The 19,792-nt window shown below is 55.9% G+C and overlaps 3 protein-coding genes across 3 annotated transcripts; 2 read left to right on the top strand and 1 right to left on the bottom strand.

Annotated features, from left to right (window-relative positions):
* The first annotated feature begins 629 nt into the window (after window positions 1-629).
* On the top strand, window positions 630-5,978 carry TMEM221 (transmembrane protein 221). The gene is made up of 3 exons (XM_048288280.1): window positions 630-1,207; window positions 4,262-4,347; window positions 4,905-5,978. The coding sequence occupies exons 1-3, from the start codon at window positions 900-902 to the stop codon at window positions 5,426-5,428; spliced, it is 918 nt and encodes a 305-aa protein (XP_048144237.1). The 5' UTR covers window positions 630-899; the 3' UTR covers window positions 5,429-5,978.
* Window positions 5,979-6,467: 489 nt separating this feature from the next.
* Window positions 6,468-11,499, bottom strand: BORCS8 (BLOC-1 related complex subunit 8). The gene is made up of 5 exons (XM_048288315.1): window positions 11,392-11,499; window positions 10,111-10,223; window positions 8,559-8,623; window positions 8,211-8,318; window positions 6,468-7,132 (listed from the first exon to the last, which is right to left on the bottom strand). Exons 1-5 carry the CDS (start codon window positions 11,426-11,428, stop codon window positions 7,090-7,092), a joined length of 366 nt encoding a protein of 121 aa, XP_048144272.1. The 5' UTR covers window positions 11,429-11,499; the 3' UTR covers window positions 6,468-7,089.
* Window positions 11,500-13,040: 1,541 nt separating this feature from the next.
* RFXANK (regulatory factor X associated ankyrin containing protein) lies at window positions 13,041-19,225 on the top strand. Its single transcript, XM_048287555.1, has 9 exons — window positions 13,041-13,281; window positions 13,453-13,530; window positions 15,900-15,980; window positions 16,115-16,180; window positions 16,451-16,551; window positions 17,681-17,809; window positions 18,500-18,569; window positions 18,709-18,791; window positions 19,172-19,225. Exons 1-9 carry the CDS (start codon window positions 13,041-13,043, stop codon window positions 19,223-19,225), a joined length of 903 nt encoding a protein of 300 aa, XP_048143512.1.
* The last annotated feature ends 567 nt before the right edge of the window (window positions 19,226-19,792 follow it).

Genomic DNA, 19,792 nt, shown 5'->3' with positions numbered 1-19,792 from the left:
CGGTGCCCAGGGCGGGCACGGAAAGGCCAGACCCCAGTGTCCCCTTGTGCCGTCCCCAGGGGGAATTCCCGTGCCAGGGGCTGCTCCCTTGCTCTTTCCCGAGGTGACAGGTGAGCTGTGGGGTGAATTTTCCGGAGTTAATGCTGCTTGAAACCTCCACGATTCCCAGGGGAAGCCGCTGGCGGGGCAGATCCCAGAGGAAAAGGCGATTCCGCTTCCCAGGATATTTATAAGACATGGGAAACTCGTGGGGGTCCCAAGGGCCTGGTCGAGGGTCCTTTCTCAGCCTGGCCGGACTGGGAACGTTCCGGGCGCTCCCTCCGGGGTTGGAGGGGACAATCCCGGCGCAGGTGGAGGCCAAAGGCGCCTCTCCCTGGGGATTCGGGATTAGGGAATCGCGGCGGCCTCTTCCCACCAGCTTGGGCTTACATCGGGGAGGTCAATCCCGGGGTTTTCCCAGCAGCAGGAAAAGCAGGGCTGGGAATGGGGAGAGCGGGGAGAGCGGCCCAGTGTCCGTCTGTCCCTCCGCCCGCCCGTCCTCCTCGGTCCCCACCCCCTCCCACCGCCCCGAGGAGGCTCCCGGGGCCCCACCGGGGGCGGGCACGGGGCGGAGCCGGCCCGGGGGACCGGGGAGGTCCCGGCCCGGAGGCAGGACCGGAGGCAGGACCGGCCCATCCCGGCGGGCAGCGGCGCGGGAACGCAGGCGGACACCGGGGAACGGAGGCGCTCCCGGCCCGGTGCCGCTTCCCGCTGCCAGTTCCCGGTTCCCATTCCACGTCCGAGCTCCCGCAGCGGCAGCACCGAGGAGTCGGGGAGCGCACGCACCTTCGGCACCCCCGCGGTGCCCGGTTCCCCCCGGTTCTCCCCGGTTCTCCCCGGCTCCCGGTGCCGGTCCCGCCATGCCCTCCGCGTACCCGCGGCGAGCCCTGACGGTGCTGCTGCTCTTCGGCACCTTGTCCGCTGCCATGGCCCTGCTCTCCTCCAGCCTCATCTTCCAGCTGCCGTCGGGCCGCGCCAGTCCCGCCGGAGGTGCCGGTGCCGGTGGCGGCCGCGGTGCGCTCCCGGAGCCGGTGGCCGCCGCTGTGCTGCCGGTGTCGGCCGTGCTGGCCGCGCTCTGCCTGGTGCTCAACGTGAGCTGCCTCCTGCTCTGCCTCCTCCACGGCTACTTCAGCACCGAGCTGTGCCGGGGGCAGCCCGGGCCCGACCAGTGAGAGCCGCGGGGCAACCGGGGCTGGAGGGGCCGGGGGGGCTCGGGAGAGGCGGGGATGCTCGGAGGGGTCCGGGGGATGGACAGGAGGGAAGGGGCTGGAGGATGCGGAGGGATCGGGGAATGAGGGGTGCGGGGTGGCAGCGGGATTGTCACAGGACACCGGGACAGGGTCCCCTGGGCATGGGGAGCTGCCAACCCGTCCTGCGCCCCAAAATCCGCGTGAGGATTTGCCGGGCCCCCCAAAAAAGAGGGGTTGTGGGGAGCAAACGGTGGGAAATTCCCTAAATTCCCCTCCGTGGTGCTCTCCATGAACCCCAAGGCTGGAATTGTGCCCTTTAATTTGGGCTGAGCTTAGCGGCTGCACGGACTGGGAGCAGCGAGTTTAGACCGGGCTGCACAATCCAGGTGATTTCATTTCCTGGATTTCAGATTCCCACCGCGTTTTGGGGGGGTTACAAGGGCTCCTGGCGTCACCCCAGCCCCCAGGAACGGCCCAGGACCCCCCCAAAATGTTGTCGCTGAGGTCACTGCTGCGGTGACCGCCGGGGCCACCAGCACAGCACCAAAATGACCCCAGGGCTGGGCTCATTAACCACGGCCACGTGTTGATTTAATCATTACCGACACTTTTACACCTGCACTGTTATTCCCGAAATAATTCTTCTCTTTTTTTCATGGATCTGGAATGGGCTGGGGGCTCCTCGCCCAGCTCCTGGGTTAAAATTAAAACCAGCTCGTGAATAATCAGATTTTAAAGTATTTTTGGGGACAACTGGATATTGTGGAGGGCCCTCAGCGTGGCTCACGCAATTTTTGGGACCGTTTTGACTTCAGTCAAAACTCATTTCAAGGGAATGACGATGTTGCAACAGCTTTTTGTCCCTAATTAGAGAATCCAATCAGTCCCCGGGCTGGAGAAATTCCAGCAGCGCCTCCTCAGCCTCTTCCAACGCTTCATTAACGGAGGAGAGCAAAAATATTTCTCCAAAACACAAAAACTCCCACAACGAACTCGGCTTTTTGTGGGAGCCGATTTTCCGCTGGGAAATTAACGACAAAAAACTCCCCCCCGAGTCGTGGATTTTCCTGGGATCCCGGCTTGGATTCGGGCTCCGTTTGGGAGCTGTGAGGTCCGAATTTTGGGAATTCCGGGGGCCAAAGGGGAGCAGAGGGATGCGAGGTCACAGGTGGGGACAAGGGACGTGCCAGCCCCTGCTCCAAGGCAGCGACATTCCCAAGGAATTCCCATCGCCGCAGGGAAGGCTCTTCCCCCCCCCCCCCAAAAAAAAAAAATCTGAATTTAAGGCGGATTTCTGTGTGCGGGTGACACGAGGCTTCGGGAATTCCTTTCCCTGGGATTCGCCAGCAGATCCCTCAATCCGTGCCTCAGTTTCCCCAGGTGCGACTTGAGAGTTCCGCTCACATTTGGGAGGAAAAGCGGGATTTTTGGGCCACGGGGCCACGGCCAGGAGGCGCTGGCGATGTCCCCGTGCCGTGGCGGCATTAAGGGATCCGCTCACGTCGCGGGGACCTTTCCCACGTTGGCGCTGTCACCCCGAATTAGCTCAGGCCGCGCTCCCCGCTCCAAACAAATCCCAACGCTCCCGCTAATCCCTCCCGGCTCAGGTAATTAGGGAACAAAGCGGCCGCTCTTCCCTCTTGGAGCTGGGAGCGGATCCAGCGGCTCCCGACGGGACACGGGGACAGCGGAGGGGACCCGGGCAGAGCATCCGCGGATGTGGAATTCCCTCCTTGGCTCTGGAATTCTCTCCTCGGATGCGGGATTCACCTCCCTGGGTGTGGAATTCGTCCTCTGGATGTGGGATTCACCCCTTGGATCGGAATTCCCTCCTTGGATGTGGGATTCTCCCCTCAGATGCTCCGTGTGGGATTCTCCCCTCGGATGCACAGGATGGTTGCGCTCTCTTTCATCCTTTCCAAACAATTCCCTGGGATTTTTGGACGTGGCCAGCCGGGATCTGGTTTCTAAGGGACAATTCCCCGGGATTTTTGGACGTGGCCAAGCAGGATCGGGTTTTTAAGGAACAATTCCCTGGGATTTTTGGACGTGGCCAAGCAGGATCAGGTTTTTAAGGAACAATTCCCTGGGATTTTTGGAGGTGGCCAAGCAGGATCGGATTTTTAAGGGACAATTCCCTGGGATTTTTGGACGTGGCCAAGCAGGATCAGGTTTTTAAGGGACAATTCCCTGGGATTTTTGGAGGTGGCCAAGCAGGATCGGGTTTTTAAGGGACAATTCCCCGGGATTTTTGGAGGTGGCCAAGCAGGATCGGGTTTTTAAGGGACAATTCCCCGGGATTTTTGGAGGTGGCCAAGCGGGATCTGGTTTTTATGGAGCTGTTTGGGGTATCCCAGCTCCCGCCAGCATCTCGGGTTTCCACCCCTGGCACCGCTTGCCCAAACCCCCCATCCCGCTCTCCCGACAAGCACAGAACCCTCTGCTCACTCCAAACGCAGCGAGGACGGAATTTTCCAGCTCCTTTTGGCTCTGGAGGTGCCCGAGAAGCGCCGGCAGCGGGAGCAGGGATTGGGGCTGGGGTGAGACAAAGGCTCTGCTGGGAAGGCTGAGATCTTCTCACGAGTTTTAAGCGCAGCTCAAGCACCGAGTCCCGCCCAGACAAAAGGGCTGAAACCGGAGCTGGGCACAGAAATCCAACCCCGAGGGTGAGGAGAGAACCCGGCCCGGCTTTGTCCCTTTTTTGTCCCCCAGGCTTTGCTGAACTCGAGCAAATCACCTGCAAAAGTTTTGTCTCTTCAACCCATCCCCACTCGGCCTTGGAAGCACGGGCAGGCAGGAAAAATGGGAATTTTCAAGCGATTTCCCAATTTTCTGTAAGAAGAAGAGCCTGGGGAACCCCAAACTCAGGACTTGGGGGGTGACTTGGCCCTGAACTCTTCTCAGTTTTGAGTTCCTCAGCTCCAGCGTTTTTCCCTGGGCTCGGAGCAGGACCAGGATCCTTCCCAGAGCTGTTTTCCCTTCGAGGAGCCTGCCCAGAGGCTCTGTTTTCCTCGTTTTCCCCTCTTTTCCAGGGCAGACTGGTTCCTCCTGGACAGCTGCAGTGTCCGGCACGCGGCCATCGGCCTCTTCTGCTGCGGGGTCTGCCTCTACCTCACAGGCAAGTGTCCCACCAGTATTCCCAGTACTCCCAGTCCAGCCCCGGACTGGTTTCTGCCCCATCACCTGGTGGGGCTTTGCCAGCTCGTTCCCACATCGTGAACTTCCCATTCCAGGGGCCCAAAGCTGGAATTTTGTAGGGGCTGGAGGGGGTCCAGAGATGGGAATGGAGCTGGAGAATTCCTGAGGGAGCTGGGAAGGGGCTCAGCCTGGAGCAAAGCGGGATCAGGGGGGACATTCCCAATCTCCACCAGTCCCTGCCAGGAGGGCACAGCCGGGGAGGGGATCCCAGGGGACACCAGGACAGGAGGGAACGGCCCCAAGCTGTTCCCATCAGCGGGAATTTCCTCCTGGAAAGGCCTTGGAATTGCCCAGGGAGGTTTGGAATCCCCACCCCTGGAGGCGTCCAAGGAACGTGGCATGGGCGACCAGGTGGGGATCGGCCACACCTTGGACTCGGAGCTCTTTTCCAACCTCAGCAATTCCATGGATTTACAAATCCATCCGTTTTTAGTCCCGGCTCCTGAGGCCGTCCCTGTGCTCTGCCCCCTCTCCCAGCTCTGGCCCTTTTCATGCTGCTGCTGTTCGAGCCGGAGGCCGCCATCGCCAGCGCCTGCATCCTGGCCTCTGGAATCCTCGTCCTGCTCATCACCGTGCTCCACGCCCTGCTCCGCGCTTCCCAAATTTCCCAGCGGAGCCGCTCGGAGCCTTCCCAAGCCCTGTACGAGAACGACTCAGCCCCGCACGGGGACAGCTCCGGCAGCGACCTCAACAAGAAGAACGCGGCTCCTCCCCGGCCCCGCCCTGAAATCCACCGGGAATTCTCCTTCCCACCTTTCCTGGAGCGCAAATCCCAGCTGGGCTCGGCCTCCAGCAGCAACCTGAGCTCGGCGGGCAGCCCCGGTAAGGAATTCCAGCAGGAATTCCAGCAGGAATGTCGCGACTTGTCGCGCACGCACCGGACGCTGTCGGTGGAGTCGGGGCTGCTCCAGGGGCAGGGAAAACCTTGGAATGTCATCACGCAGGAGATGAGGAATGTGATGTCCCGCAAGCCCACGGGCAAGGACTCCACGCTCGTGTGATGGAAAATTGGGATTTTCCCGGCAGCTTCCCGGGATTTGCAGCTCAGGGCAGAGCTGCCCCGGAGTTGTTGCTTTTTCCACGTTTTTGGGATTTTTTTTTTTTTTTCCTGGATAAACTCCTTTATCCCCAGCCAAATTCCCTGATCCATCCAGGACCATCCCAGCTGCGGGAAAGGACGTGGAAAACGTGGATGAGAAGCAGGAATTGGAATTCCCACGAGCAGAACTCCTTCATTCCTTTTCCAGCTGATCCCAGCTGATTTCCTTCGATGTTGTCCCTCCCTTCTCCTTCCTCCCTGCTCCATCCTCAGCCTGACCCTGGGATGGGAGGGCTTTGGGGTGGCCAAGAATGGGGTTGAGGTGGCCAAGAACAGATTTGGGGTGGTTTAAAGTGGGTTTGGGGTGGCCAAGAGCAGTTTTGGGGTGGGAAAAATGAGGTTTGGGGTGGCAGGGGGGTGTTTGGGGTAGCAAAGGGTGGATTTAGGGTGGCCAAGAGCAGGTCTGGGGTAGCCAAGAAGGTGGGTTTGGGGTGGCCAAGAACAATTTTGGGGTGGCAGAGGCAGGGTTGAGGTGGTGGGAAGGGGTTTGGGGTGGCAGAGAGGGGAAATGGGGTGGCCAAGAGCGGGTTTGGGGTGGCAGAGGGGTGGGTTTAGGGTGGGAAAAAGCAGATTTGGGGCAGCAGAAGGTGAGTTTGGGGTGGCAGGGATGGGGTTTGGGGTGGCCAAAAGTGGGGTTGGGGCTACCAAGGGCAGGTTTGGGGTGGCCAAGGGCAGGTTTGGGGTGGCCAAGAACAGATTTAGGGTGGCCAAGGGCAGGTTTAGGGTGGCCAAGGGCAGGTTTGGGGTGGCCAAGGGCGGCTTTGGGGTGGCACTGCTATCATCCCAAAAGCCACCTGGCATCCCAAGACCAACTCCCCTGGAATTTGAGTTCAGCACTGCTCCGTTCCCTCCATCCCTGGAAAATCCTCCTGGAAAATCCTGGATCCAGGAGGGATCCACACCAAAGCTCTGCCTCTTCCCAGTGACCTCCAAAACCGGGGGGGGATGAAGAAAATCCTTTTTTTTTGTAGGATTTTAAGGACCAGGACAATTCCTTTTCTCCCTTGACAGCCTCCAATTCCACATTATTTTGCTCCATGCCCTTGGAAACAGCGGGATAAAAACAATTCCAAGCTCCCACGGCGACAGGAGAAAGTTTGAAACCTTTAAAAGGAATTTTCTTGTTGGTTTTTTCGGGCTGGTTTTTTTGTTGTTGTTTGTTTCTTTTCCCTTTTTTATTCTTGTCCTCATTAAAACCAAAATCCAGCAATTCCTTGGCAGCCACGGGAAAAGTTCTCCTTGGAGAATTCCTCCTCAACAAAAGCTTGGAGCGTGCCCACATTCCAGCTTTTACACAAAATTCCCAAAGCAAGACCTCAGTGGGGGGGGGGTTGTTTTGGTGGCTAAGAGGTAGGAAAAAAAAACCTGGGAAGGACAAACACAAACCCACCCCGTTTTTCCATGGAAAAGGGACAAAAGAGGTCCCAAAAAGCAGGGATTTGGGATTTGCCAGCTCCTTTTTCCTGGGAATTCAGGGGCCTCTCTACCTGTGCAGCCCCGTAGGTTGGGCAGGGGGGGTTTTCCACTCCTTCCCGAGGCTGGAAAAGGATCAGGATGGAAAAATCAGGAAGTGCCTGGAGGATTCTTGGCTTGGGGGGTGGCGGTGCTGTGGAAAAAGAGAGAGAAAGTCACACCCAGAGGCCTGGAAATGTGGAAAATTTGGGATTTCCTTAAAAAATCCCCCTCTCCTGCTGGCTCCTGGGATAAGGGGCTTTCCCTGGGGTGTCACAGGTACTTCTGTATCCCAAAAAATTCCCCCAAAAATCCCCCTAAAAATTAAAAAAAAAAAAAATTCCCCCCTCCCCAAAAAAAAAATCCCAAAAAACGAAAAAAAAAAATTCCCAAAAAATGAAAAAAATTCCAAAAAAATGAAAAAAAATCCCAAAAAATGAAAAAAAAAATCCTGAAAGATATGAAAAAAACTTCCCAAAAAAAGAAAAAATATTCCCCAAAAAGAAAAAAAAATTCCCAAAAAATGAAAAAAGAAATTCCCAAAAAATGAAAAAAATTCCAAAAAAAGAAAAAAACTTCCCAAAAAAAGAAAAAAAAAGAAAAAAAAAGAAAAAAACTTCCCAAAAAAGAAAAAAACTTCCCAAAAAATGAAAAAAAAAACCTGAAAAAAATGAAAAAAACTTCCCAAAAAAAGAAAAAATATTCCCCAAAAAAGAAAAAAAAATTCCCAAAAAATGAAAAAAAAAATTCCCCAAAAATGCTCAGGATGTGACTCTGCCATGGAAAACACCAGGAATGTTCTGGATGCTCCACAGAGATAAAGGATCCCTGCTTGCTGGGCTGGTTTCTGCTGGGATTTGGGAATTTTCACCCCTTCCCCAGCCAGATTCCGACACCTCAGGAGAGACAAATCCAGCCAGGATCTGCTCCAGGATCTTTTAGGAGCTGCCAAGCAGGAATTCAATCCTGCTGCCACTGATTCCTAAGGAATTCTGCCCGGAAAATCAGGATCCAAGCAGCCTCTTCCCAATCCTTACATCCCCACATTCCCAACCCCTTCGGATCCAACAAAACCCCCGCCTTCCACGCAACCAACCCTCCCTAAAAATTCCATTTTTTCCCACTTTTCCCTCGGCAAAGGACGCCGTTTGCTGCCCAAAAATGGGGGAAAAAAGCAGGGAATGCTGTCCTAAATAATTCTGGAATTGTTCTCCCGGGATTTTGCCGGATACCTGCGGCCCTGGGCGGCGTTGAGCTGCTCCTTCATGGCTATGGAATGTTTGAGGAGGCTGTCGATGCTCTTGAAGTACACACCGCTGTCAGTCATGTTCTTGATGGCGCTGGAAAAGCGGGAAAAGCGGGAAAAGCGGGAGGAGGACGGAGCTGGAATTCCCGAATTTTCATCCCTTCCCCTCTAATCCCAGCAAATCTCAAGTTTTCGGTGGTTTCCACTGTGGGAAGTTGGGAAAAACCCGCTTTGGAAGCCCTGAAATTGCTGCTAAGAGTTCCCAAATCCCAGCTCTTCCCGTCCTCGTTGCCTGGATGCTGCTCCAGAATTCCAGGAGTTCCCAATCCAATACCTGCAGGCGTATTCCACGGTGTAAATGGCTCCCTGGCTCTGCTCCTCCCAGCTCTGCATGTCCGACTGGGAAAAAAACCACGTGGATTAGGCAGCATCTTCCCAAAAAAAAAGCTCTTCCCAAAAAAAAAAGGCAGCTGCTCCTCCCTGGGAATTCCCGGATCCTGGGAGGCACCCCGGGCTCCTTGGAATAAAGATTTATTGTGTGTGTGACTCCTTCAGGGGAAAAGTTTGGCTATTTTGGGAATTGCTGGGAAAATTCCAGGGACAATTCCCGTTGTTTTGAGGTGGTTCAGTCCAGGAGCCACCAACGGAGCCTCCGGATATTCCGGAGTCGCATCCAACCGGGATTGGCCCGGCAGGAAGTTGGGATCTCCATTCCTCAGGAGTTCAGCCCTAAAAAACCAGGGAGAAGTTCCTTTCCCAGCACTCCGAGCTCCGTTTTCTTTGGATTTGCCACTCGTTTCCCAGCTGGGATTGTCCCAGTGCTCCGGAATGCTCCGGAATTCCAGAGGCTGATCCCTGCCTTTCCCAGCTGGGAAAGGAGCCCTGCAAAGCTCACAGTGCATCCAGAAGTTCTGGAATTTGGATGGAGCTTGGAATTCATCCCAAATCCTTCCTGCTGCTCCAGGAATGCGGAGTTTGGAAGGATAAAAGGAACAAATCCCTACAGACCTGGCTTGGAGAAATTCCTTGCAGGAGAGGCTCCATGATCCCGGGATTTGCAGCCCCTCAGAGCCTGCGCTGATCCCAGAATCCAGCCTGGGAACTGGGAAGGAATTGTTCCCTGGGAGGAGAAGGGAAGCTCCAGGAAAATCTTGGAGCTGCTTCCAGAGGCTGAAGGGGCTCCAGGAGAGCTGGAGAGGGATTTGGGATGAGGGCTGGAATTCCAGGACACAGGGAATGGGTTTAAACTGGGAAAGAGGAATTTGGGCGGGATCTTGGGAAGGAATTCCTGTCTGGGAGCGTGGGGAGGGAATGGGATGGAATTCCCAGAGAAGCTGCAGCTGTTCCATCCTTGGAAGTGCCCCAGGCCAGGCTGGAGAAGGGAAGGCTCCAGGAAAACCCTGGAGCTGCTTCCAGAGCCTAAAGGGGCTCCAGGAGAGCTGGAGAGGGATTTGGGAGAAGGGCTGGAATTCCAGGACACAGGGAATGCATTTAAACTGGAAAAGGGCAGGGATGGATGGGATATTGGGGAGGAATTGTTCCCTGGAAGTGTCCAAGGCCAGGCTGGAGAAGGGAAGCTCCAGGAAAACCTCGGAGCTGCTTCCAGAGCCTAAAGGGGCTCCAGGAGAGCTGGAGAGGGATTTGGGATAAGGAATTCCAGGACACAGGGAATGGATTTAAACCGGGAAAGAGGAATTTGGGCGGGATCTTGGGAAGGAATCCCTGGCTCTGAGCAGAACGGGCTGGAATCCCCAGAGAAGCTGCGGCTTCCCCACCCCACTGGGAGCACCCTGGGATCATGGAAGGCGTGGAGGGTGGGGCGGGATGATCCCACAGCTGCCGCCATCCCGGGATTCCGAGGCTGGAAAAGCGGGAATCTGACTGACCTTGTGCTGGGCCAGCTCCGGGAGGGATCTGCGGACGTGCTCCTGCAGCCGGAACAGAGCCACCGAGGGCTCGTTGGCCAGCACGTACAGGCTCTCCGTGAACTTGTCCGTGACTGCCGGGAAAAGCCGGGAATTAGCGGGAAATCGGGATGCACGGGGAGGAAGGGGTGGGAAATCCCCCTCCCGGGGATGTTTCCAGCAGTGAAAGTGTGAGAGTTTGGGAGATTGAAGTGGTGAGGGGGGGTGGTGGGGATCCAGGGAAATGCATGGAGATGTGTCCAGAGAAATCCATGGAAATCCAGAGAAATCCAGAGTATCTCCATGGAAATCCACAGAAATATCTCCAGAGAAACCCACGGAAATCTCTGCATGGAAATCCCGAGAAATCCAGAGTATCGCCATGGAAATCCATAGAAATAGCTCCATGGAGATCCATGGGAATCCACAGAAAACCATGGAAGTATCTCCAGAGAAATCCATGGAAATCCATGGAAATCTCTGCATGGGAATCCCGAGAAACCCTGAGAAATCCAGAGTATCTCCATGGAAATCCATAGAAATATCTCTGTGGAGATCCATGGGAATCCACAGAAATCCATGGAAGTATCTCCACAGAAACCCACGGAAATCCATGGGAATATTTCCACAGAAATCCACAGAAATCCATAGAAATATCTCCACAGAAACCCACGGAAATGCATGGAAGTATCTCTAGAGAAACCCACGGAAATCCATGGGATTCTCTCCGCAGAAATCCACGGAAATATCTCTGTGGAGATCCATGGGAATCCACAGAAATCCATGGAAATCTCTCCACAGAAACCCACGGAAATCCATGGAAGTATCTCCACAGAAACCCACGGAAATCCATGGGATTCTCTCCACAGAAATCCACGGAAATCCACGGAAATATCTCCGTGGAGATCCATGGGAATCCACAGAAATCCATGGAAATATCTCCACAGAAATCCATGGGAATTTCTCCACAGAAACCCGCGGAAACCCATGGGAGTATCTCCACAGAAAGTCATAGAAATCCACGGAAAGATCTCCACGGAAATCCATGGAAATATCTCCTGTCGCGACATGCAGCGTCTCGCCGCGACCGGGCAAATCGCCCCCGCGGAGCCTCGCCGAGCCCCTCCCGGTCCCTTCCCGGGCCGCGGCCGCCGCTCCCGGTCCCTCCCGGTCCCCTCCCGGTCCCTCCCGATCCCCTCCCGGTTCCCCCCGATCCCCTCCCGGTCCCCCCCGATCCCCCCCCCGGTCTCCTCCCGGTCCCACCTTTCTTCACCTTCAGCTGCATCTCCGGCTCCTCCATCCCGCCCGCCGCCGCTTCCGCCGGCGCCGCCTCCCCGAAGCCGCCCCTCACGGAAACCCGCGCAGCGAGAACACGCACGGCTGGAAACGCGGCCGCGCTGCTGCCGTTCCGCTTCAGCGCCACAACGGCGATCCCCCCTCAAACCGAGCACCCCCCGGGCCGTGTCCCCCCTCCGCCAAGTCCCCACTGTCACCCGCGGGGACACTCGGTGGCTCCCGGTTTGGCCGTGCCCGGCTCGGGCCGCCGCGCCGCCGCTGCCCTCAGAGGGCTCTGGGGGTGTCGCAGCGCCGCGGTCGCGGCCTTTGCCGGGCTGTGACAGCCGGGGGTCCCCCTCGGACACCCCCCTTCACCGCGACGCGTCCCCAGGGTGTCCCCAGGGTGTCCCCAAGGCCAGGGGGGTCCCGCCCGCTGCCCCACGGCCACGCCGGGCCCGTCCCTCGCGTCGCTTTAAGGCCGCCCTCAGCGGGGAGGTGGCGCCGGGCCGGGCTCCCTGAACGCCCCGGGCCGGGCTCCCTGAACGCCCCGGGCCGGGCTCCCTGAACGCCCCGGGCCGGGCTCCCTGAACGCCCCGGGCCGGGCTCCCTGAACGCCCCGGGCCGGGCTCCCTGAACGCCCCGGGCCGGGCTCCCTGAACGCCCCGGGCCGGGCTCCCTGAACGCCCCGGGCCGGGCTCCCTGAACGCCCCGGGCCGGGCTCCCTGAACGCCCCGGGCCGGGCTCCCTGAACGCCCCGGGCCGGGCTCCCTGAACGCCCCGGGCCGGGCTCCCTGAACGCCCCGGGCCGGGCTCCCTGAACGCCCCGGGCCGGGCTCCCTGAACGCCCCGGGCCGGGCTCCCTGAACGCCCCGGGCCGGGCTCCCTGAACGCCCCGGGCCGCCCCGGCCCCACCGGGCCCCGCGGCCGCAGGAACGGGAAACGCCGCGGTGAGACCGGGAACGGGATCGGGATCGGGGAGTGGGATCGGGAACGGGGAGTGGAGGCAGCGGTGAGGGGCTGGGGAGAAGGAGGGAGGGGGTCCCGGGGGTCCCTCCGGCCTGGGCCGAGCGCGGAGGAGCTCCGGGAGCGGGGGTTTGGAGTGTGGGAAGTGCCGGGAACAGGGATGGGAACGGCGAGGGGAGCCCAGGAATAGGGATAGGGATGGAAAGGGCAAGGGAACAGGAACAGGGAGGGAAAGGGGAGCCCAGGAATAGGGAGGGAAGGGAGATCCCAGGAATAGGGATGGAAAGGGGAGCCCAGGAATAGGGATAGGGATGGAAAGGGCAAGGGGACCCCAGGAACAGGAAAGGAAAGGGGACCCCAGGAATAGCAAGGGAAGGGAGATCCCAGGAATAGGGATGGAAAGGGGAGCCCAGGAATAGGGATAGGGATGGAAAGGGCAAGGGGACCCCAGGAACGGAGAAGGGATCCCAGGAATAAGGATGAGGAGAATAAGAGGGACCCCAGGAATAGGATGGGAATGGCGAGAGGGTCCCCAAGAACAGGGAGGGATGGGGAACCCCAGGAAAAGGGATAGGGACAGAAGGGGGGATCGCAGGAACAGGGATGAGGAGAATAAGGGGGACCCCAAACCCTACTGCAGTTTGGGGGTCACAAGCGCTCGGGCTCTGTCCCACATGTCCCTGTTTTTCCCCCTTTTCCCAACCCATCCTTGTGCCGGGAAGGTGAAGGAGCAGGCGGAGGTGTCGGGAAGCCCCCCTTGGAGCACGGGACCCCCCGGAATTGGGTGGAAAAAGGGGGAAAGCAGGGAAAAGGCAGCGGAGGAGCTGGCGGCCACGGGGGACACGGGGGACAGCGGGGTCCCCTCGGCGTGTCCCCAGCAGGATCGGGACGTGGCACTCCCGGAATGCGGGGACGGTGAGTTTGGGAATGCTGGGGGACCAACCGGATCCGGGATCCTCCTGGAAAGCGGCATCTGGCTGGGTCTCACGTGGAATATCCTGAGCTGGAAGGGACCCACCGGGATCATCCAGCCCGGGACCCCCCAAAATCCCCCCCACGGGTGATCCCGACCTTCCTGGATTGCAGGTGGAGCCGAGACCCTGCGGAATTCCTCGGCTGCTTCCATGGATTCCCAGAGCAGCAGCGAGCCCCCGGCTCTGGATGGTGAGTGGGGCACAGAGGGAGAAATCCCCGGGATCTCTCATCCCAAAAAAAAAAACCTGGGAAAGAGCCTCAAACTGCTGCCGTAACGTGGCAAATCCCATTCCGATCCCAATCCCAAACCTTGGTGCTGACTCCTCCTGCCAGCCCTGAGAGGTCGCTGCAGCTCCACGCTGGAATTGGAGATGGGAATCTCATTTTCCCTGGATTTTTCCCAGTTAAACTGTGGATCAGAGGCTGGAAAGACTTTGGGATTCCCAAGTGGAGCCCGTCAAGGATGGGAAATATGAGGATGAACCTGGATTATGGGGATTTATGGCGTTAATGCCACATTCCTGCTGGAATTCTGATGGATCCGGTCCCTCCTGGGCTGGTTCCTCTCCCTGCTCAGTTTCCAGGTTTATTTTAGGATGGGAATAATCCCTGGTTTTGTAGGAGTTGAGTTTTGGACAAGGAACAGCTCTGGGTAAGGGCTGAGCTCTGTCCTGTGCACAGAGAATAAATACAGGGGAAAAACCTGAAATCAATAGGGAATAAATAGAAAATAAACCCCTAAATAATTGGGAATAACTCCAAATTTAATAAGAGAATAAACCCAAAATTAATAGAGAATAAATAAATATAAAATAACCCCAAAATTAATAGAGAATAAACCCCAAATAATAGAGAATAAATAAATATAAAATAACCCCAAAATTAATAGAGAATAAACCCCAAATAATAGAGAATAAATAAATATAAAATAACCCCAAAATTAATAGAGAATAAACCCCAAATTAATACAGATTAACCCCAAAATTAATAGAGAATAAACCCCAAATTAACAGAGAATAAATAGAGAATAAAACCTGAAATTAAGAGAGAATAAACCCAAAATTAAGAGAATAAATGCAAAATTAATAGAGAAAAAATCTGAAATTAATGGAGAATAAATAAACAGAGAACAAACCCAAAATTAATAGAGAATAAACCCGAATTAATACAGATTAACCCCAAAATTAATAGAGAATAAACCCAAAATTAATAGATAATAGAGAATAAAACCTGAAATTAATAGAGAGTAAACCCAAAATTAAGAGAATTAAGCCCAAAATAAATAGAGAATAAATAAATAGAGAATAAACCCGAAATTAATAGAGAATAAACCCTGAAATTAATAAACCCCAAATTAATAGCGAATAAACAGAGAATAAACCCTGAAATTTACAGAGAATAAACCCGAAATTTATAGAGAATAAATCCCAAATTAATAGAGAATAATCAGAGAATAAACCCCAAATAAATAGACAATAAACCCTGAAATTTATAAAGAATAAACCCCAAATTAATAAAGAATAAACAGAGAATAAACCCTGAAATTTATAAAGAATAAACCCCAAAATAATAGAGAATAAACCTTGAAATTTTTAAAGAATAAACCCCAAATTAATAGAGAATAAACTCCAAATTTATAGAGAATAAACCCTGAAATTTATAGAGAATAAACCCTGAAATTTATAAAGAATAAACCCCAAATTAATAGAGAATAAACCCCAAATTAATAGAGAATAAACCCTGACATTTATAAAGAACAACCCCCAAAATCAACAGTGAAAACTCCCAAACTTAAGAGAATAAACCCGCAATAAATAAAGACTAAACACCTAAACCCAGAAGAAACCCCAAATGAGCAGGACAGGACCCCAAATGAGCAAGAAATGACCCCAAAGGAGCAGGACAGGACCCCAAATGAGCAGAAAACGACCCCAAACGAGCAGGAAACGACCCCAAAGGAGCAGGAAATTACCCCAAACGAGCAGGACAGGACCCCAAACGAGCAGGACACGACCCCAAAGGAGCAGGAAACGACCCCAAAGGAGCAGGACAGGACCCCAAGGAGCAGGAAACGACCCCAGACGAGCAGGAAACGACCCCAAAGGAGCAGGGAACGACCCCAAACGAGCAGGAAACGACCCCAAAGCAGCAGGAAATGACCCCAAAGGAGCAGGACAGGACCCCAAAGGAGCAGGAAACGACCCCAAAGCAGCAGGAAATGACCCCAAAGCAGCAGGAAACGACCTCAAACGAGCAGTAAACGACCCCAAAGGAGCAGGGAACGACCCCAAACGAGCAGGAAACGACCCCAAAGCAGCAGGAAATGACCCCAAATGAGCAGGAAATGACCCCAAAGCAGCAGGGAATGACCCCAAAGCAGCAGGAAATGACCCCAAATGAGCAGGAAATGACCCCAAAGCAGCAGGGAATGACCCCAAAGCAGCAGGAAATGACCCCAAATGAGCAGGGAATGACCCCAAAGGAGCAGGGAATGACCCCAAAGGAGCAGGGAATCCCAAAACAACGCCGGGAATAAAGCCATCACCTCCTCCTGGCAGCTTTCCCCCTGAAGCACTCCAACACCCTGACCAACAGACAGCGAGGCAACGAGGTCTCCGCGCTGCCGGCCACGCTGGACAGTGAGTGCCACCCGTGTCCCCACGGGGCTGCAGGGGAGGGGCTGGGCCCACCCTGAGCTTTGGGGGTACCCCCCAACCCCCCCAAATTTGCAGGGAATTGGGGTTTTTCCCCTGATGGATTCCGTCTCTCCCAGCGCTGTCCATCCACCAGCTCGCTGCCCAAGGGGAGCTCATCCAGCTGAAGGAGCACCTGAGGAAAGGTTGGTGTCTCTTTGGCCCTGCCAGGACCTTTCTGGTGACCTCAACCCCTCAGCTTGGTTTTTATTCAGCTGTAAAACCACTGGAATTTCAGGGTTGGTTTGGTTTTTTGGGGTTTTTTTGGAGGTTTTTCCAATTTTGGAGATTGGAAAAAGCCTCAAAACAATCACGAATTCCAACCATCCACCAGCTGATGGAGGCGGTTTTGCAGCCCTTACTGGTTTTACTGGGAGCACAGCGGGGTTCAGCCTGGCTGTTTTCACCTCTCCCAGGTGAGAATTTGGTGAACAAACCTGACGAGAGAGGCTTCACCCCCCTGATCTGGGCCGCAGCTTTCGGGGAAATCGAGACCGTCCGGCACCTCCTGGAATGGGTGAGGCTGTGGGACACTTCCCATCTGCAGCTCCAGGAGTTTCCAAAGTGTCCAGCAGCATCCTGGGACCTCCCTTTTCCATCCTGGGATCTCCCTTTTCCATCCTGGGATCTCCCTCTGTCATCCATCTGTCTTTCATCCTGGGATCTGTCTTTCATCCTGGGATCTCCCTCTTTTATTCTGGGATTTCTCTTTCAAATCTTGGCTCTCCCTCTGTCTTTAATCCTGGGATCTCCCTTTGGTTTTAATCCTGGGATCTCCCTTTATTATCCTGACATCTGTCTTTCATCCTGGGAATCTCCTTCTTTTTTTCCCTGGAATCTCCTCTTTTTTCCCTGGAATCTCCCTCTTTTTTCCCCTGGGATCTCCCTCTTTTTTCCCCAGGGATCTCCCTCATTTTCCCTGGGATCTCCCTCTTTTTTTCCTGGAATCTCCCTCATTTTCCCTGGGATCTCCCTCTTTTTTTCCTGGAATCTCCCTCATTTTCCCTGGGATCTCCCTCTTTTTTTCCCTGGGATCTCCCTCTTTTTTCCCTGGGATCTCCCTCTTTTTTTCCCTGGGAATCTCCCTCTGTCTTTAATCCTGGGATCTCCCTCTTCAATCCCAGAGGATGCTGCTCCCTCCCTGTGGCACTTGTGGCATCGGGGAGCGGGGGATCAGCCCCTCCAGCATTCCAGAGGGAGCTCAATTCCCATTTCCCACGTGTATCCGAGGGTTGGGAGGCACTCCCAGCTCAAACCCAGCAGGAAAACTGCAACACATCGACCGGGAGACCCCAAAATAAATGGGGGCAGATCCATAAAGGATTTCATGAAATCCAGGAGGGGTCAGTGGCTGGCAGGGCTGGGAGAACAGGGAGATCTTTGATGGAAATCAGTCAAAAAACAAAAGGGATTCAGACGGGGGGAAAAGGGATGAGGAAACAGGATCCGTCAGCACTGGAGAGGAGGTTCTGAAGCCTCACCTGAGATATTGGATGAGGATTTAAATATTCCCAGTAAGGATTTTACTCCGGAGAGGGAACTGGGGAATGCAGGGGCGGTGTCAGCCCGTGGAAGGGAAGGTGGCTGCAGGCGATGTCACCCTCGCTGTCCCCACCCCTGCTGTCCCCCACCCCTGCTGTCCCCAGGGCGCCGATCACCCACGCGCTGGCCAAGGAGGCGGGGAGAGCGCTCTGGCCCTGGCCAGCATGGGCGGCTACACCGACATCGTCACCATGCTGCTGGACAGGGACGTGGACATCAACACCTACGACTGGGTGAGTGCCACCAGCACGGCCAGGGGACACCGGGGACACCGGGAGAAACCTCCCCAGTGCCACCAGCACGGCCAGGGGACACCGGGGGACACCGGGGAGAAACCTCCCCAGTGCCACCAGCATGGCCAGGGGACATCAGGAGAAACCTCCCCAGTGCCACCAGCATGGCCAGGGGACACTGGGAGAAACCTCCCCAGTGCCACCAGCATGGCCGGGGGGACACTGGGGAGAAACCTCCCCAGTGCCACCAGCATGGCCGGGGGACATCAGCCCAGAGTTGGGAGAGGCTGGAAGGAGGGTCCCAGTGGGACCCAGTCTAGAACTGGGAGAGACTGGAAGGGGATCCAGTGAGTCCCAGCCTGGAACTGGGCGAGGGGGTGGAAGGGGGATCTCCCAGTGAGTCCCAGACTGGAGCTGGCAGAGGGTGAAAAGGGCTCCCAGTGAGTCCCAGACTGGAGCTGGCAGGGGGTGAAAAGGGCTCCCAGTGAGTCCCAGAAGGGCTGGGAAGGGGATCCCATTGAGATCCACACTGGAGCTGGGGAGAGAGGCTGGAAGGGGGATCCCAGCCCGGAACTGGGATGCTGCAAGGGGGATCCCAGCGGGTCAGGAACCTCCCGAGGGAGAACAGGGAGAGGCAGGAGCTGTGTGAGCTCGGGAATGACTTTTTCCCTCCCCTTCCCCACCCCACAGAACGGGGGCACCCCCCTGCTCTACGCCGTGCGCTCGGGAAACCACATCAAGTGCGTGGAGACCCTCCTGGGTAAGGCAACGCCTGCTCCTGCTGCTTCCAGCTCCTGGAATCGCTGCTTCCCCTGCCTTGGGAAGAGAGCCTGGCTGCCTCAGAGCAGCTTTTGGGGTGGCTTTTCCCTGGGCAGCCCCTCTCCTTTCCTGACCCGCAGCTCGCGGCGCTGACCTGACGGAGGAGGCGGATTCGGGATACACCCCCCGATGGACCTGGCGGTGGCCTTGGGACACAAGAAAGGCAAGTGTCCCCTTCCTGGGGAGCCTCCAGGGAATTCCCAGCTCCCAGCCCCGCTCGGGGCTTCCTTGGACCTCCCAACACCACAGCTGTGCCAGGCAGAGGCTTCAGTCCAGGGAAATCCCGGGCTCTGCTTCCCAACTGGAGCTGGGATAAGGCTGGGATGGGGGAGGTGGGGACAGGCTTCTGGAAAACAGGGATTTTCCTCCGAAAATGGGGATATTCCCTCAGAAAACAGAGGCTTTCCCTCAGAAAATGGAATTTTCCCTTGGAGAACAGGGGCTTTCCCTCCGAAAACAGATTTTCCCTCAGAAAACAGTGACCAGATCCTTCCCAGAGCAGCTTCCCTGGATTCCCCTCCCCTCCCTCCCTCAGTCCAACAGGTGATCGAGAACCACATCCTGAAGCTGTTCCAGAACAAGAAGAAGAAGAAGTGAGGCGGCTCCAGCTCTTCCCAGGATCACCACGGCCTCATCCCAGCCTGGAGCAGCTGCATCCCAACCTCATCCCAGGCCCTGGCACGATGCTCCAGGCACGGAGGAATCCGGGAATTTCTGCCCTCCATGGATCCAGGCCTCTCCCGGAGCTGGCACGGCCGCAGTGCCTCAAATCCAGGGACACTCATTCCTCAGGGCAGCAGCGCTCCAGCCCCGCCCGGGCTCGGCTGCTCCGTGTTTTCCATTGGAAGGAAACTCTAATTGGAATTAAACTCGGAAGCAGCCCCATCTGCTGTCTCAGCCCATCCCAGCTCCCATCCCAATCCCAGTTTTTGGGCAGAATTCCCCCTCAGCATCCTGGAATTGCTCCATTCGGAAAGGGAAGCTCCCATAAAGCTGCCAAGCCTTCCCTGCACGAAGCCAGGAGGAAAAATCCCGGCAGCTGGGAATGTGTCACTGCTCAGGGGTGGCCACCAAGGTGACAGCACAAGGAGGGGACGCTTCTCCTCTGCCCTGAAGCCAAACCCCCGGAGGGCTCATTCCCAGAGAGCCAATTCCAAAGGAGCA

The sequence above is a fragment of the Corvus hawaiiensis genome, chromosome 28, assembly GCF_020740725.1.
Source record: "Corvus hawaiiensis isolate bCorHaw1 chromosome 28, bCorHaw1.pri.cur, whole genome shotgun sequence".
Classification (NCBI taxonomy): Eukaryota; Metazoa; Chordata; class Aves; order Passeriformes; family Corvidae; genus Corvus; species Corvus hawaiiensis.
This window is presented reverse-complemented; position numbering and strand designations above follow the sequence as displayed.